The 19,959-nt window shown below is 36.4% G+C and overlaps 1 protein-coding gene across 1 annotated transcript in view; it reads left to right on the top strand.

The window, feature by feature from the left end:
• The window catches only part of PDLIM1 (PDZ and LIM domain 1), a 47,887-nt gene extending 35,159 nt beyond the window's left edge, over positions 1 to 12,728 (top strand). The window contains exons 5-7 of the mRNA XM_003755242.4: positions 5,209 to 5,360; positions 11,548 to 11,665; positions 12,194 to 12,728. Of these exons, the coding sequence (XP_003755290.1) occupies positions 5,209 to 5,360; positions 11,548 to 11,665; positions 12,194 to 12,380 (457 nt within the window). The 3' untranslated portion in view covers positions 12,381 to 12,728. The remainder of the gene's footprint in view (positions 1 to 5,208; positions 5,361 to 11,547; positions 11,666 to 12,193) is intronic.
• The last annotated feature ends 7,231 nt before the right edge of the window (positions 12,729 to 19,959 follow it).

The following is a 19,959-nucleotide window of genomic DNA, read 5'->3' as shown; positions in this document are numbered from 1 at the left end:
TATAACTTTCCTTTACCAAAGCTTATCTTTTCTAAGCGTTTCACAGTTTTGGGGCTGATAAGAAAGTGTTAAGTGTGATGTCTTCTATTGGTCCAGTCAATATGGACTACACATAAAATGAAGTATCTTTGAAAGGAAAAAATGCATATATCTAATTACAAATTGAAAAATTATGGTAATTGTATGCTGTCTTCATCTTTATGATAAGCCTTTTTTTTTTTTTTTTTGGTGGGAGGGAGGAAGAAAAAGTGGGGAAGTGTAGTGTAGCTTGTAATTGGACCAATACTGTAATTGTCTTGACTCATATAACCCACTCCTTCTATGTAGTTAATTAATGCATGATATGTTTATTGAGGCCATCTCAATGTAGCTTTCTCTCCCCCTACACACACACTATTCTTTACACTATGTGAAAATTGTGTAAACACCTAAGACTTTTGTGCTTTCTTTTTTTTTGGCCACATTTTTACTAATGCATGTTTCTGGTGATTTGCATTTTCTCTAGAGTCACCATCAGTTGATTAAGGTCCAATTCGTCCATGTATTCATATGTCTATTGCAGAGTTGTTTTGTGATTCTCTTGATGGCTGGAGATGGCCATTTTTCTTATAATATCATTTCAGGAAACAATGCTTCATAACTCTATAGTTTACATTTCTAAATACCAGTTTTAGCAACTCTCAGATGGTTACATGATTCAACTTGAAAATAAGACATTAGTAACAAGGAATGATGGGTCTCACAGGTCACTGGAAAAAGTGCAGGATTTGGTAGGTATCATTAGACCTGTATTCAAATCCTGACTTTACTACTTTATACCTGTGTAACTTTGGGCCAATTACTTGTGTCCTGGGCTTCAGTTTACCCATCTATAAAATGAAGAATTTGGGCTAAATGACCTCTGAGGTCTATTTCAGTTCTAAGTCTATGATCCTTGAAATGCCATAGATGCTGTTCTGTAGTTGAAGATAACTAAAAGTGAAGGGGGCAAGGGGGGGGGGGCGGAGAGAAGAAGAGTTTATAAATAACTTTCTGATTAATGTTATAGGGAATGATTAAGATTCAACAGCTGGGGAAAGAAAGCAAACATCCTATTCTAAGAATAGGAATAGGGACTCTGTGTTCATTTGGGAAGTTGGTTAAAAAAAAATAAATGGATTGATGACAGATTTCCAAGGCTTCAGTTTAAACTTCCAGCATATTGGGCAGTAACTGATTCTGAGTCCAGGATATCCCTCCTCCTGCAACCTCTTCCCTGCTCTTGAGCCCTTAGCTACATGTGTCAAAAAGACTCACAACCAACCTCAAATATTTGAAGAGCTCATGAAAGATAAACAGATCTTATTGTATTTGTTTCTAAAGGGTAAAATTGGGTCACTGGAGCTAAAATTTTAGAGAAATAAATTTGAGATTAATTCTAAGAAGATTGGCCTAGTCATTAGAATTGTTGAATAATTAAATAGCTATCATATGACAAAATGAGTTCTCGGTCACCTGAAGTGTTCAAAGAGAAGCTAAATATCCCCTGTAGATTAAAAATGAGATTGTTGCAATAGGCAGAGGATTGGACTAAATGATTTAAGGTTTGGTAAATAGTAGTAACCAAAGAGAAGACATCAGTCATTTTCTATTTTTGTTTAAAGATCTGTAATTATGGTAAAAAAAATCATAGTTTTTGTTTCCAACAGACACCATGTAACTTGACATGATATAGCTGGCAACAGTCAATCTATGACAAATTGAGGAATAATGTGATATAGTACCCTTAATACCCTTACTTTAAAAATAAGAAATGAATGAATACAATTTTAAATTGATCTGAGAGTGGAATGATATCAAGAATTAGTTCTGCTGTTTTCTGTTCTCATCAGACCATATCTGGATACTATATTCAGTTCTGGGTTCCACATTTTAAAAAGGACATTGACAAGTTCAAGAGAATTCAGAATGGGGATCAGGGTGGCAAAAAGCCTCAAGAACATGTTAGTTGAGAGATATAGAGATGTTTATCCTAAAGAAGACAAGACTAGGAGCACATTACAGCTATTTTTTTATTATAACTTTTTATTGACAGCATTACAGCTATCTTGATGTGAAAGGCTTGTATGTAGAAAAGGAGACCTGTTTTGCATGGTCCCAGTGGGAAGAAGCAAGATTGAAGTTAGGAGGTGTATAGAGACTAATAATATAGTTTTGATTTAAGAAAAAACCAACCAATTCCTTAAAACTTACTAGAGCTATCCAAAAGTGGAATGGGATGTTTGAGGAGGAAACAGATACTTATTCAATAAGCAAAGACCTGAACCATTTTCTCAAATAGGTTATAGATGGGATTCTTTACTGTGTGCTGATTAGAGGCTTGAATGAAGAGTTCCAAGAACTCTTCTAGTTCTGAGATTCTGTGATGATTCTATGATTAGAGAACTGTGGTAAAAATTGAATGACCTTCTTTCCCAGAAAAAGAATGATAAATATAAAATGCTCTTTAGGATTTTAACACTTACAAGGTTTCAAGGATATTTTCTCCAAATTGCATATAAAAAGTTTTTAGTATTCATTTTCAAAAATCTTAAGTTCCAATTCTCTCCCTCCATCCTTTTCTCCCTGCTTCCTGAGGCAATAAGAAATTTGATATAGGTTATGCATGTGCTATCATGCAAAACATTTCCATATTAGTCATGTTGTGAAAGACAACATAGACCAAGGGGAAAACACACACACACACACGAAATAGTATGTTTTGATCTACATTCAGACTCCATCAGTCAGGATTAATATTCTTATTAAAAAAAAAAATTTTGCTTGTAGATTACATTAATCTACATAAGGCAGATAAACATTAAGTTAATATATCTTTTCCTATTTTTAAATTACAGAGCGCATTTTATACTTTTACATTATCAGGAAGACCTGGTTGGTGGTCATTTTGTTTTGATAGTTTATATACTGGGTTATCCTTCCCCTAAAATATTCTGACCACAGCTGAAAAAGCAAGCTGAGGCATGAATACAATTAATCTCTAACTTGCATAGGGACATAGGGACTTGTGTTAGCCCATTTTTCTATCAAGATACCCATAAAGTCTCTATTAGCCAAAAAATATCTATTGTATACATGGAAAAGAAATAGTAGAGAGGTGGGAAATGGGAGGACAGCAGATAATTTTATAGTTTTCTCTCCCTCCCAGCGACCAAGTAGGAAGCAGATTCTCCCTTAGGAAAATGGAAGTTGGAAGAAAAGTAATCCTATATCCTATCCCACTTTGCCTTTGCAAATCTACAGGACAGTAGCACTCTGAGGTTATAATCTATTTTACAGGAGTTTAGGACAGGAACTTATTCCCTAAAATTCTCTTAGATCCTTTATTGAGTGGTCTCCTACCCCACATCATCCCAGTGGAGGAGCTCCCTTTCTTCTCCTGTCATTTGCTGTTGGAAGCTGGCTCTTCAGGCAGTTTTCTAGGAACAGACCCAGAGTTAACATTTCAAACTGCAAGAATGAGGTGGGAGATAGTGGATTTTAAGCTTTATGAGTCATAAAGAGAGCAGTAGCATTTCCTAGGTATTTAGTGAGAGCTGCTAGCTTTGAGAACTTGCATAGGGCCAGTCATATATCAGTATTCCAATATCAAGTCTTCCCTACACGTTACACTAATGATTGATTAGGAGAGGAGTAACTTGGAGCAATTGATAGAGTGCTGGACATAGTCAGAAATACTCATCTTCATGAGTTCAGATCTAGCCTCAGATACTTCCTAGCTGTGTGATCCTGGGCAAGTCACTTTACCCTGTTTGCCTCAATTTCCTCATGGGTAAAATGAGTAGAGAAGGAAGACCACTCTAGTATCTCTGTCAAGAAAACCCCATATGGGGTCTTGAAGAGTCGGACATGACTAAAATAATTGAATGACAAATTAAATCCTCTTTTAAAATGCAACGAAAGACAATCTGTCAACATTCACATCTTCTTGTAGTTGAATTATCATATTGGATATTGGAGCTTTAATAGGGGAGAGAAGGTTGAAGACTAGAGGTATGACACTCCAGCAAAAGTCATTTTATCTGAAACATTGTAATGCCATTTAGTCTAACAAAGACATTATCCAACTATATTAGTTTACTAAAGAGATTTTCCTCTTTGATTCATAACTGCATAAAGATAATCTTAGTTTTAATCCTTCTTTCCAAATATCCAGAATTATAACTATGGGAATAATAAGATTTAGCTTAAATCAGCAAGCAATTATTAAGTGCCTACTGTGTATGAGGCATTATAGACATGTTCCCTTTCCTCAGAGGCCAGAGTGCCTGGTAATCTCTTATTACTTTGAGCTCATTTATAGGAACCAGCCTTTTCCTTGTGTATTGTGTTGCTGTGAAGAACAAATTAGTCCCACATAGTTCTTCTTAGGCTGTTCTTGAGACATTATTAATTTTTTTTCCATCATGGTTAACATCATTATACATACATATTGGTGGTGCAGTGGATAAAGAACTGTTATCTAAGTCAGGATGACCCTAGACAAATCACTTCCAATGGGTGCCCCATGCAACCATCTAATGCTATCAGTTTAGAGCCTCTGTAGATCTTCATTGATAAAGGAAATTTCCTCGCTGAAAGTTCTGTACTGCCTATGAAATTACAAGTCCATACACAACACACACATCCATACATTTGCTTACATAGAGAACCCATAGTTCATGCAACTGTATTTAAATGATATATAAAAACCGGTCTCTAAATCGGGGGTTCTTAACTGGGTTTCATGAACTGGTTTTTCAAAAATATTTTTAAAACTGTAGATCAAGAAAACTATTTCCTTTGGCATCCTTCTGCATTTAAAACATTATTCTGAGATGAGGGCCATTGTTCTCTCCAGGCTGGCAACTGAATCCATGACACAAAAATAATTAAGAACCCTTGCTCTAGATATTGCTGAATATTTTTTTCTTTTATCAAGAAAAGTCTGTCCCAAACTTTCTTTTAAAACTGAGTTACTGTAGTCATTTGGAAGAACTTATTTTTGCTTGGTTCATAACCCTAGCCAGCTAAAATTGCACACTGTTGGATTGGGAGAGAGTTTCAGCTTTCGTCTCGTGAGATGGTTTTTGTTTGGTATTTTGTTTCTCGTTTTTGAAGGGAGGGAAGAAGATAACTTTTTAAAACTCGTGATTGCTCATTATGAATTTACAATTTTTTTTTTTATAGCTTAGAACACAGCCAGCCTTCAAGTAACATTGGCATAGCTAAAGATTCAGAAGTTTACAAGATGCTACAGGAGAAGCAGGAGCTAAATGAGCCACCAAAACAATCCACTTCGTTCCTAGTTTTGCAGGAAATTCTAGAATCTGAGGAGAAAGGTAAGTAATGTTTGTCATTTGAGCTGGATATCCAAGGGTTTGGGGGTCATTTTCTTTTTTTTTTTTTTAATGATTTTAAATATAATATTTTGTTTCAATGTGAATTAAACATATTTGGAAGCCATTTATATTTTCTAAAACTCTTCAATGTAATTGAATAGTTATAACCATTCATCCATAAATATTGCAAGGGATAGAGTGCCTTCCACAGAGTCAAGAAAACTTTGGTTCCAGTCCTTTTACTGACATATGCAGGTTGAGTGACCCTAGATAAGTCACTTACTCACTCAATGTCCAATGGGAGCTCACTAAGACCAAATTGTGGAACACTGACTGATCTTCATTGGTAGGGAGAAAGTTTCCTCACTGGCAATTCTCCATGTATGTGCAATTGGAGACCTGGTGCAAAACAAAAACAAAACCCAAATATCTCGACCCATAGAATCTCGTAACTTTGCAGTCACTCTCTTGGAGCCCCCATCAGGAGTCTTTGTCTATTCATTTTTCCTCTTGGTTTATTGCACTTTAGTTGTCTGATTTTACTTCTTTTGTTTTGCATTATTTCCTTACCTTCTTTTCAGATTTAGGAGTCACTGAACACAGAGAAATTTTTCTAAAGATTTGAAAAAGATTTAGTTTTTGTACACAACCACCCAAAAGTATTATTTCCTACTTCAAGAAACCATCTGTTAAGCTAGATGCTTCCTTTGTGCTCTATATATGTCTTAGGGTCCCAGAATGCTGATGCTTAAAAGGACTTTAGAAATTCTGAAGTACAGCATCCCATCTTATAGAGGAGGACACTGTGACTTAAATTGGTGAAGGGACTTGCCCACCATCACGCTGTTAGGAAACAAGGGAGCCAGCACCCTTTCACTCCTAAACTTTGTGAAATTTTTCCTCTCGTGAGTTGTTTCCAATTATAAAGTTTCTCTCTCCACCCCTTTGGTTTTCTGGAAGCCCAAAGGCAGCCTTCCTGTTGGACTTGGAAAGGATATGAAGGTCTGAGGGCAAGGGACGATGACAGATATGGTTAAAATGACTCAGAAACAAAAACCAGTCACTGCTTTCCTTTGGAGTTGAGGAAGAACAAAATATGTACTGCCTCTCCCCCCCCCCCCCAAGAGAGAGAAAGGATGTGTCATCTTTAGTTCTTAAAGCAACAAAAAGAGAGGAGATAATGAGTCCTGCTCCAAGAGGTGTGAGTATGGTCCTATAGTCATTCTTGGGCAGTCAGAGCTAAAGAGCATCAGGAGCTGTTTCAGATATCATCAGAATGCTAGAGCTGAGGGCTTGCTTGCTCCCAAATCTGGGATCCATAGTAATGGACCAGTCCTCTGAGGCCTCTGAGATGGATTCAAATCATTTTCCAGGCATCTTTTCAATATTCAGGGCTGAAGTAGACCTCTCTGGCCTCCCTGGAGATGCTGTTTTTCTTCTAACAAGACAGAGGAGTTATAATGGAAAGCGCACTTTATTTGGAGTCAGAGGAGCTGGATTTATATACTAGTTCTGATACTACTCGTGTGGTCTTGACAAAAGTCATTTAACTTTTATGATCCTTATTTTTCTTATTTACCAAATGAATTCTAAGAACCTTTCCAGTTCTAAATCTGTGATTTTATGCATTGTAGATCCTTCTGTCTCTTCTCCTCCTTCATCTCCATCATCTTTTTTTGAATATCTACCTTTTTCAAAGAGTGCACTCTGAAGAAGGGAGGTGGTAGATCTTGGGAAAGTACCACTAAGAGAAGATCTCATAATCTTTTCTGTGGAGTCACTACTTATTAGAGATTCCAAAACAGAGATTCTTAATCTTTTTTGTGTTGTCTTTGGAAGAAATTTTCTCCTTCTAGCTTCATTGTCATGCCCAGGCTCTATTCTCTAATCCATTATCCTTCATACTCAGGGAACCTCAAGTCCTACTGATAAAAATCTGTAATATCGTTGTTCCCCATTCCCTTAAAGCTATCTCAAGAAATTTCTATTTACAATCATGTAAAATTCCTGACCACAGTGGTTCCTGACATCAACACAGTGCCTGGCACAAAGTAAATGCTTAATAAATACTTGATTGATTGACCGTTCTAGCCTATTAGGGTCTTTTTGGATCTTGACTATGTCACACAATATTTAAATTTTCCCTCTTATTTTCCCAGAAATTTCCCAGAAAAGAGTATAATGTTGGCTCTACCTCAGCCACTTATTTCCTAGTTTGTTCCCTTGTTTTCCCTTCTGGATAGTCCTTGTGAAAAAAATGTATGATATGGCAGTTATTAAGGATAAATTGTTTTCTGAGTAACAGGCTTGTTTTTTGTTCTAGGAAGGGATGAGAACTCGGGGAAATACGTTTTAGATTTTTTTTTTTTTAGAAATTATTTTGAGGACTTTTGATTAGGTCAGCCTAAATCCAGAACTATGTTAAAAAAAATCACTTCCCAAGACAAGCAGTCTTCTATTTAAAACTTAAAAAAAATTTTTTTTTGGCAATAATATTTCACTATCATTGGTTTCCTTTGTAATCTTATGCATTTTATTTTATTCATTTAAAAACATCCTGAAAAAGGGTCATTAAACTGCCAAAGGGATCCATGATTGCAAAATGTTGAGAATCTCAGGACCACGGAAGGCTCGGCTGGAAGGGAAAACCTTGCATGTAATGCAGCTTAGACTCATGAAGGGAGTAAAGTAGAAAAACAAAGTGAGGGATACTGAACAACCTTTCAATTGGAACATTCTGTGATATAGACATGCAACTCATACAAGGCTGACTGAGATAGATACACAGGTGACCACAGCCCCTTTTCTCCTACCATCCAAGTAGGAGAAGGCAGAGGTGCTTGGTCCTAACATGGGAGAGTTAGGAAAGTTCTTAGAAGTCATTTAGCTCAACTTGCTCCACTTCAAAAGCATAATTCATAAGCCTGGGACTGTATGGAGCCTATGAAAAATTATGTTTTGGATTAGGAATGGGGATACCCCAGTGAAGTAAATCTCACCTTTTTAAAAAAATATTTATTTAATTTGTTTATCTATTTGTTTATTTATTTTATTTACAAAGCATATGCATGGGTAATTTTTCCAACACTGAGCCTTGCAAAACCTAAATCTCACTTTGAAGCTAATAAATCATATCACTCCCAGGCTGGTGTAATCCACATATACAAAATCTCCATACAACCTGGTTTCTTGAGTTTTTGTATTTCCCAAGATTGTTGAATTTCTTATATTACTCTGTTCTGTCCACCTCAGTAGGCAAGCTCCATGCAATTAGGAAATGTCTTTTAAAATAAGCTTAATTAAACCACCCAAAGTGCTGGGATAGTAGATTTCAATTGAATTTAAATGTTATGGTTTGACACCACAGAGAACTCCATTATGTAAAACATAATAGAGAGTTGGTACTAAGTTCTACTGATTTCCTTTCTACTACCTCTTCCCCCTTCTCTCCACTAACATGGCCCTCATCACTTCTCACCTCTATTTACCTCTTATTCACCTCTTATTAGCTTCCCAATTAGTCTCCCTACCTCTACTCTATGTAGTTTATAGTCCTTTTGCTTTCTCCTCCATACTGTCCCCATGCTGCCATTTATTCCCCCTTTATTTCTACCTCCTAGAAGCCTTAGTCACCTTCTAGTTCCAGGGCCAATCCCGCCAACATGATGACTTTCTTGATCTATAACACATACCCCTAAACCAGTAACCTATACAAAGTAACCTAAAGTTACTTTGTAGATATTTTGTATTACTTTCTCTGTATACATGTTGTTCCCTACCCCACCACATATTAACCCTACTACTCAGTAAAATATAACCCCTTTGAGCAATAATATCTTCTTTACCATTTATTAAGCCTTTAATAATAAATATTTGTTGAATAAATATGAATCAAAGAACAGTAAATTAGAAGTCAACAAATGTGGGTTATATTCTTTGTTCTGCTTTTAACTAACTATATGACCAGGGAAAGTAACTTTGACTCTCTGTACCTTCATCCTTTCTTTTCTTCTCTTTTCTTTTTTGTCTGTCTCTGCCTCTCTGTCTGTCTGTCTGTCTCTTTGTCTTTGTCTCTGTTTCTGTTTCTCTGTCTCTCTCTTTCTCCCTTTCTTTATTATTTGCCAATGAAGGAGGTGGGGGTTGATAGACTAGATCATCCATAAGATGATTTCTCTTAAGATGATCCTTAAGATGGACTCTCCTAGCTATAATGAATTATAATTCCCATGCCAGTAAGTGGCACATTTGTGATGGGAACAGGAGATACATGACTCAATGTAGAATTTGTTTATTGTAATTCCTATCCCTCCCCTTTCCTGTGATTTTTGATGTTGGTTTATGCATTCCACAAGCAATATAATCAGCTCAAGCATGTGTCACCAAACAACATGTTGCTGAGAATTTAGGTTCTTTTTATGAGCCCAATATCCTGCATTGGCTACCAATGGGAAGTAAATGTTTCTTTGCTCACTGATGAATCAATACCATTCTCTCAATCCCAAGAAACTCCCCAACTCTATTTTGTACTCAATAAGACTTTGTTTCAACAGCTGCTTTATGCTTTAGAGTTGTCCAGGTAGAGGAAATTGTTGCAGTTTCCTCCTTTTCATACTAAGGTTGGCCAACGATATCCTGATGTGCTAACGTCAGGGAAAAAGGGGAACGTTTTCTGGATGAACTCCCAGGACTTGAAAAAGCATTATGTCTAACAATGTTCCGTGTGTGCGTGTGTTTCCAAGTTTTGACCAGACAGCATGGTTTACAACACTTATGGATTTGTAAGGGCAAGCAAACATGAGAAGACTATAGTAGTTTCAGGGAGAATTTGGTTTTGGAAAAATCACTTCCAAAATGCTTAGCACAATGCCCAGCACTTAGCACAGTGCCTGGCATATGGTAGGTATTTAATAAATGTTTATTGATTGATTGATCAAAGTAGATAAAGTGGAACAGATCAGATAGCTAAAATTCAGAAATAATTGAACACAATAATCCCACATTTGATAAACCCAAGAATACTAGGGGAAGAACTACCTATTTAAAGCTTTAAAAAGAAACCCAAAACTGGAGTGGTCTGATACTGCATACGATATGCTCCAAATGGATAATTGATCTTAACATAAAATGTCATTTTTTTTTAAAACTTGCTATCTTTTAGATTTGTGATTGGGGGAAAACTCCATAACTATAACTCTAGAATTAAGGGACTGAGAGCACACAAAAGACAAAATAGACAATTTTTGTTATTCAGAATAGAAAAAAGCTTTTGCATGAACAAAACTAATGTACTGGGAACATAATTAAAAAAAAAAAAAATCCTGTCAATGGATATTAGGGGGAGGGAAGTCTTTACATCAGATATCTTTGATAAAAGTGATATCCATGAACTATATAGAGAATTATATATACATTTGGGGGCGCCATGCACCAATTGATAAGTGGCTCAAGCTCACGAACAGTTTTCAGAAAACAAATCTCATTGACAATGAAAAATGTTACAAATCATTAATAATAAAAAGTAAATATTAAAAGATCCTTGATTCTCCTGGCCAGCTACAGGTACTGCTTTTCTACTTTCCTTAATTTGAATAAACCCATCGTGCATTTATTCTGGTGAAATTTCCAGTTTCAATCAGTACAGCCTATGCTAGAGAAGTGCCTTCTTTAGTACATCAATAAACACCAACTAGAAATATCAGGAATATTTCCAGTTTTTTCTTCATTTATTTGTCACAAGGGCCCTAGGACTATATAATATTCCCTCAAGATTGACCTTCAGTTGGCCTTTATGGGTCATACCAATGACCAGGTATGGAACTTTTAGCCTAAAAAGACTTTGTGTTTCATTGCTTTGGTTTTCCCCCATCTGTAAATCCTAATTCTAGTGGCCAATCACTGCCAAATGCTAAATAATGAGTTAGATAAAAGAGAGCTGGACTTGGAAGTCTGGAAAACCTGGGGTCAGAACCCACCTCTGCTATTTACTGGCCGTATAACCTTGAGCTAGGACTTCTTGAATCTTCAGTTTCCTGCCTATAAAAGGGAGATGACGGGTTTTGTTGTAGTATCTAGCTCACAGTGTGCTTGGGGCTCAGATGAGAAAATGTGTAAAAGTACTTTGTAAACACAAATTTCCCACATGAATATTGTTTCACTTTTCTTCTTACCTGTGTTCTTCAAATTTAAGGAGACCCCAATAAACCTTCTGGATTCAGAAGTGTAAAGGCACCTGTTACCAAAGTTGCTGCATCAATTGGAAATGCCCAAAAGCTGCCCATGTGTGACAAATGTGGCACTGGCATCGTGTAAGTACTGATTCCCACTTCCCCTATTTCATCTGTAATGAAATCCAGAATGGGTCACTCACTTAGGCACAGATAATACCATAGTAACACATCAAGGGTGAATGAATGCCCTTCCCTCTTTCCTGCCTTTAGTTGACCTCTAAGTTCCCTTCTCCCGGTATAATCTGTGATCCTACTTTTTTCTTTCCACCTGTTTTTTCCATCATTTTTGGCAGTGGGAAAAAGATGGCTTCCATCACCTTGTCAGGGAACAAGTGTCTCAGAACCAGGCAAAGCCCATGAGCCAATATGATAAAAGAGGGAAAAGACTGTTTTTGAAGATAGGAGTCTTGTCTTCAAACTAAGGGATCATGGGCGAGTTCTTTCCTTTCTCTGAGCCTCTATGTCTTTAAAACAAGTGGGTTGAACTCAGTGATCCCCATGGTCCCTTGTGGCTCTGAATCCATGATCTCATGACCCTCCTGAGATGGCACAGCTGGGATGGCAGCCACATGGATGCCTAGACTAACACTGTTCCTCTTTTCACAGTGGTATGTTTGTGAAGCTTCGAGACAAGCATCGACACCCAGAGTGCTACGTGTGCAGTGACTGTGGGATCAATCTGAAGCAGAAGGGCCATTTCTTTGTGGAGGACTGCATCTATTGTGAAAAGCACGCCCGGGAGCGAGTGACCCCCCCTGAGGGCTATGATGTGGTCACCGTGTTTCCCAAGTAGACCAGCAGGCGTGTTTACATAACCTTCTTCAGTCCTCACTGTATTTTCCTCTCAAATTCCCTTTGCCTTTATCTCCTCTCTATCTGTCTCTAGGAATTGACACGGTTTTAACACTGTGGTATCGACTTTTTCTTTGTCTCAGCTAATGGGATCTCACCCATCCCATGACCCTCGCTTTTTAAATAGCGGACAGCTTTGGCCACGAGTCCTCTCATCATGTCTCCTTGCGATACTCTACTACTATGTTCAAAAGCATCAGATAGAAATTCAAAATAGAAACAAAATAAAATCTATTGGAATTTGAATTCATTTTATAGTCAATAAATGTGAAGAATTTTATTGAGAGTATGCTTTGTGTCATTATTACCTAATTATATGCCTTATGGCTACAGCTGCTTCTTTTGGCTCATCTCCCTTCACTTCAGGGTTCCCTTTGGTGTTTCAGCAGCACCTCAGAGAAAAATCAGAAAGGGGGATGACCCCAGTGAGGCAGGTATTCACTAGAGACTCCAGAAGGTGAGATTTCTTTCTTTCCCCCACCCCCGAATTAAAGATACATTGAATACCTGGAAATATCTAAAGGAAAGAGTCCAAAGAATTCACAGACTATGATTTTCATTGACCTAGTTCATTTTCATTACATCACCATAGAAATGAGGAGCATCTACATAGATTATTTGAGAGGTCTTTTTCAGGTTTTCAAAGAGGCATGAATTTTCTTGAGCTTTATTTAAAAAGACCTAAGGCTTCTTTTAATTTTAAATTCCTCCCTGGTCTTTTCATTCCTAGATACCTATGTTAGGGCATGTTAGAAGGATTAAAATTGGTTTAAACAGTTTCACTTCCCGATTCAAGCAGAAAACAGAACCTTATTCCTTTTTAAGAAATTTTCAATAGTATTTTATTTTTTCCAAATACATGTAAAGATAGTTTTCAACATTTATTTTTGTAAAAGTTTGTCTTCCACATTTTTCTCCCTCTCTCCTTTATGTCCCCCCTCCCCAAGCAGCAAAGCAATATGATATATGTTAAATACATGCAACAGAACTTTATTCCTTATTCCGTTATTCAGAGAAAAAGTTTTGCCTTTTTCTCACTTCAAATAGCTCCTTTTCCAACATTTTGTAATAAATTTATTTTATTGACCTGCAAAGGAGACTGAGATCTCCCCTTCCCCCATCTCTACTGCTCCTGGTAAGTGTTTACATTTGACCCCTGGACTTTGGAGGATATGGGAATGAGTCCTGCCAAGGCAGGGGTCTCCTTGGAAGCCCTACTCTTCCCAAAGCATTCACTAGGGACACCTGTCTTGCTGACAGCTAGCCTTCCTCTACTTGACATATGGAGAGTACCAGAGGTCATGTGGGTTGCTGAAGGAGGAATGTCTTTGTTCTGGACCTCCAGAAAAGAACTGAAAATGATCTCACCATAGTCCCTATAAGAGAATCGAGCCCTACTTTTTCTGGTGATCATCATGATAATAGCTGATATAACCATGATAAGTAGATTAATGTCATTAGAATGGGTTTTGCTGTTAGCATTTGCTCTCATGGGTCTGTCTAACCCAACAAAGTGTGACTTTGCTCAAAGACGATGAGCTAGACTATTCTAGTTTATTGGTCTATGGGTCCTTACACCTCCCATCTGAGTGCATCCTATTCCATTTTAGGCACCATTCTGGTACCATCTATCAATTGGCAAGCATTTATTAAGTATCTATAATTTGCCCAGATTAAGCTCAGTTTCTAGTATGTATGTGTATATGTTTATATAGATATGTACAAAAAATGTTCAAAATAAAAATAATCTTGGAAGGATTAGGTATAGGGATAAGGTACCAGAACCTAGCATGTAGGAGTAAAGACAGGTCTCTTGCAGAAAATGAGCATTGAAGGAAAGTAGGCATTTTGAGGTTAGGAGGGAATCCATTCCAGATAAGGGGTACAGGTTCAGCATAGATACAGAGTGCATTTACACAATTATATGATAGATATTCTCACACAAAAGATTGCTATCTGAGCTCACAGCTGATACAACATACATGTGACTTTGTTACACAAGGAAATGGCATGGTCCAACGGCCAAAACATTGAATTTGGAGTCGAAAATCTGGCTTTGCCCCTACCTCTGTGACCTCCACCTTTCTGATACTCAGTTGTAGCATCTGTAAAATGAGAGCATTAGACTCGGTGATCTTTAAGATGATCATAGCAGCAACATCGATATGTAACTACAGAATAAGCCATCTTGGTATTTTCCATCCATCTAGATATTTTAGCTGACCAAGGGATTATGTGTAAGAGAACATAGTTACCCTCTTCCATCATAACCTTAGATCAAACATTCCTTAAACATGTCCAACGTAATTTACTTAATTACTCCCCACACAGTGATAGCTCTAATGTTTTTCATTACTACATTTGAACCTGCATAGTACAAAGGAAAGCTTTGGAGACAGAGGACTTGAATTTTAAAAATCATCTCTTCTACTTACTGTCTTATAAAGTCTCTTAATGCTCGGGATCTGTTTTTTCTGTCTATGGAGGAAGTTGGACTCCAATGGTATCAGACTCAAATATAAAACTCCCTGGGGCTGCCTTTTGATTTAGAAAACCACAAATTAGCATTATATTTTATTGCATTTTTATTTGTTTGGTTAAATATTACCCAATTACATTTTAATGGGGGCTTATGCTTAGAAGTTATAGCCCCAGGCTATAAAGTTTGACACCTCAGATTAAAAGACCTCTACAATTTCTTTCAAATCTTAAATGTTTAGTCCTGTAAACAAGCTTATTTTGAGTCCTCTGTGTACCTTTATCTTCTTGCTAATTTTACATTTGGTCCCTATGAAAATGAGTTATAGATTATACCCTTTGACTACTTGGAAGTAAATAGCTCCTGGTTGGGGTGTGGAAGGGGGAATTCCATCTTTTAACTGAGTTCCAGGATCATGACAAGAATTATTTGTTTCTCTTCCAAACTAAGGAGGACAGTTTCTGTAAATGCTCAAGAATGTCCATACTGACAGGCATTGTAGTATACAAGGAACTGACTTAAATCCAGGAATATCTGGGTACAGATCTGGCTTCTGACATTGTATGACTCTGGGGCATTCATTTAACCTTTCAGTGCTTTCATGTAACTTTTAAGATTATTAGTGGTAGGACAATTTGTAGATGGATTATAAATTCCATCTGTAGTAATTAAGGGAGTTTCCTTACTGGCAATTCTCTACACCAGTGAAATTATAGGTTCAGTCCAAAAACAAACAAACCCATGGTAAGTGGTATAATACCCCATATCAGACAAACTGCTGTATCATGCAAGCCCTGATGGTCATTGAATGAATCTTATTCAGACCTGTTAACAGCTGACTCAGCAGAGAGCCTCCACGTCCAGATTGAGCATATTCACTCATAAGAAGAAGAGGAAAGACTGGGATGAGATCATCAACAAAGTGTATCCAATTTAAGTCAGTCACAAAAATAGGTGAACCAGTCTCAATCTAAAAACTAGGCCTTGAGATAGTAGTTGGATGGTCAAATGATCGATCATCCTATCTGTACCAGGGGCTAATTTAAAAGGTGACTTTCCAGTCCTACTCTTTCAAGGCTTCTTAAAATACCGGAGCAGTATCTCTTGGATTTATCCTTGTACAAATTGTTCGGACTCTTTTCAATTCATCTTACAACAGTTAATACTAATATTCCCATGTTTCTATAAACCTATACCTTTTGTCATTGTTTTATGGCATAATAGCATTTTATTGCATTCATATATCATTATTTGTTTAGCCATTTACCAATTGACAGGTACCTCCAGTAGTTTGCTAAAACACACACAAAATTGATAAATTTTTTGTAGTTATGGGTCCTTCTTTCTTTGTTTTTCTGGGTTATAGAATTAGTTGCAGCATTATTAAATGAAAGCATTATATTTATATTCAGAGATTCTATTCAATTGTGATGTTTTCATCATAAATGATTAAAAGTCCTCTATTCCATGAAAAAATCAATTTTTATCCCTTGTAATGTTATACTTAATTTTCCTAAGCAATATATTCTTAGATTATAAGCATTTATCTTTGTCCCTTTTGTAATAATATTTCATGATCTCATGTTCTTTACATCTGTAAAATTACTTATGACACTTATTTACTTATATTTTTTCTTCAACTTGGAAGCTCTGAATTCTAGCTATGATATTATTAGGAGTTTTTATTTTAGGGTTTCTTTCAGAAATGACCAATGGACTCTATCTATTTTAACTTTGTCCTCTGACCTGGCCATTTTTAATTTATGATTTCTTGAAATGCAGTGTCCAGGCTATTTTGGGGGGTCATGTAAGTAAGGCATGTTTGAGTAAGTTTGAAAAACTCTTAGATAATAATCTCTTGACCCATTTTTCTAGCTCAGTTATTTTTAATAGGAAATACCTTTTTTTCTATTTTCTTCAGGTTTTTGAATTCATTCTTGTATTTCTTCTTATCTCTTGGAGTTGTTAATCTCTGGTCCATTTTAATTTTCAGGGACTCTCTTACTTGAGTAAAAAATATGTAAAAGTCTGTACTCATGTACCTCCTATATTAGGACATTTATTCTTCCAATTATTTCCTCTAGATTTCTTATTTCATCAATTATATCTTCTGTTGTCTTTTGTGCCATCTCTTCATGAAATTCCGATAGATATGGTTATTTTGAACTCTGCCCATATGAACATAGTCCATAGTTGCTGTGAAATTTGCTGTCTTCCTCTGGATTTGATGTCTCTGGATGTCCTTAAAACAGTCATTTGGGTGATGCTATGGACAGATCACCAGACCTAGATTTGAGTTCAAGTTCAGTCTCAGACCATCACCAGCTGTGTGACCCTGGTCAAGTTACTACCTCAGTTTTCTCATCTGCAAAATGAGAACAATAGTGATGGGTCAGAGTTCAGAGTGTACTCAGAACTACATATTTAGCTACAGAATGTGGACAATAAAACTTAAAAGACATTCTGGCTTTTTTCTTATCTCTCCTTTACAATGTATAACCTTGTAGGTTGTTAGCCTGCTAGTTAAGCCCCAAATGTTCGGTATATTAAACTCTCCCCAAATTCTTTCTAATTACTAGACTCTTTTAGAAACAAGTCCATCACTTATGGCATAAATAAATTCTTTTGTGACTATAAGAGAATCTCTTTGAAGTTGTTCAAACTATGAACCATGACTCTCACACGCTTTAACAGTCGTAATCTCACAAAGGTTTTGTTAGGGTACAATGAAATATATTTGGAAAAAGGTTTGCAGATCTTAAATTGATATATAAATGCTAGCTATATGATTATTATTAAATTTGCTTGTTTTCAGTGTCTTATTTATTCATATTTCCTGTTTTTTTCTTTAATTAGTACTTTAAGGACCAAGGTTCTGATTACATCTTCATACTTGGGTGTAATGATGTGCTTTTGTTTGGCCCTTATTTGGAACGTCTAGAGTTTTGCCATTGGTGCTTCCTTCCACTAGAGTCTACAGTATACAAAGTGATGGCTCATTTCAAGGTTTATTGTATCTGTATCCTGTTTTCTTTTAATGAATATATATATATATGTATAATGTAAACATCTGACCCTCTCATGTTCTCACTCGGTAAAGTACAGGAATCCTTCAAAGGGTTCAAAAAATGGCCAGTGCTTCCATCTTCCCATAGCTCTTCTAAAGATGATTATATTTTTGTCTTTTATAATTTTTCCCAGTTTGATAGGTAATAGAGTGAAACTTCAGATTTCTTTGAATTTTCATTTTTCTTATTATTAGTGATTTGGACTATTTTTCACTTCTCTCACCCTCCTCCCCAGTCCTCGTGGTAGTTAATAGTTTTCACTTCTTCTTTTGAAAGCTGTTCCTATCTTTTGACTACTTATTTCTTGATGAATGGCTCTTAACCTTTATTTATATCCTACTTTGCTGAGAACTCCAAGTATAATGCAAAGCTATTTGCTGCCACCATAGTTCCTGCTCCATCATATACTAAAATTCCCTGAGAATGGAAGAACATAGCTACCAATGACAATTTCTTTGTCACCTCACTCTGCAGTGATTTTAAAGTTTCAGAAAAACAAAATTCACTTTCTCAAAAAGATTTTAGACCAGGATAGTAAATTATGGCTATTGAAAACACTTCAATTTTAGAATCAGGAAGGCTTGGATTCCTGACTAGTCTCTCTATTCTGTCTATTTGATCCTAGGCAAGATTTCCTTCAATACTTAGTCAACTCTCTGAAACTAAGTCAAAATAAATTGCTAATCTGTATTATTAGAGGGAATTTCCCTACCTGGAATTCCCTATATCCGTGAAAGGTCAGGCTTTGGCTAAAACCAAAACCCAATAAGAAAACAGCACCATCTGACAACCACCAGCCCTGGATGTGCTTCAGCCCTGAGGTGAACATACTCAGACAATTCAACTCATAAGATCAGAATTTTAAAAACCAAACCAAATAAATAAACAAAAAACCGAACTAGCTATCTCCAGGTCCAAGGTAATTATTATGTGCCTTTTAATCACAAAGAACATCAACAGATTACATTTATGGAAGGCTTGAGCATGACAGGATGGAAAGAATGCCAGGAGGGCAAAGTTTGGCTCTGTTTTTATGCTACTTGAGAAGCTCTGGCTCCGAGGTTAAACTCCATCTCCAACATTTACTATTTCTATGACTTAGGGCATGTCATTTAACTTCCTTGAGCCCATTTTCCTCATCTATAAAATGAGGTGTTTCTACCAGATTACTTCCAAATCCCTTCCAGTTCTAGACTATGAGCCTGTAGTCTTGTGATATGATTTTGGACAAGCCATTTAATCACTGTGAACTTTCATTTTTAAATCCATAAAATGGGCATATTCATATATAGCTAAAGTTATTATGAGGATCAGATAAGATGTGTCTTAGCTCCTTTGTACCTGTAAAGTGATACTTACAGAATTGAAAACTAATGTTATCTATTAGCTGGTCCAAGGACACATTAAAAATAAATGTGTTTTGTGTTTCATTTGGTATGATGTAGCATGGGAGAAATAAATTGAAACTTCAAATAACTTTGTCAAGAGAGATTCGCTATCCATTCATGGCTTAGGAGACTTAATTTCATTAAAGAAAGGACCACTTCCATCTTCATTCAGAACAAGAATCAACTGCTTGTATCACTCCCTACTAAAAACACAAACTCATGCATGTCCATAAAGGTTCATCCATGAAGATGACCTTGCTGAGAGCAGGGTTCTAACACTAAGGTAAACTATAGTAGTTTATCATCATTTCCCATGTACTAAATTAATGAATAGTTGTAATCTGCTTGAGTGAAGGGAGTGCCTACTATGATAAAATCACAGAGTTTGAAGAACCTATTAAAGTGAGGAAGGGAAATTCATCCTATAGCTTCTGTTAATTGGAAAGGACTAGGACAGATTATTATGAATGAGAATAAGTACAAAATTAATTCATATCTCATTCCCATTTTATAGGCAAGAAAACTGAGACTTGGTAATGACTTACACATCAGTCATACAGAGAATTGTTTCTCAGCATACGTGTT

The sequence above is a fragment of the Sarcophilus harrisii genome, chromosome 2 (assembly GCF_902635505.1).
Source record: "Sarcophilus harrisii chromosome 2, mSarHar1.11, whole genome shotgun sequence".
Lineage (NCBI taxonomy): Eukaryota > Metazoa > Chordata > Mammalia > Dasyuromorphia > Dasyuridae > Sarcophilus > Sarcophilus harrisii.
Note: the sequence above shows the minus strand (reverse complement) of the source record. Positions and strands in the feature narration are given on the sequence as shown.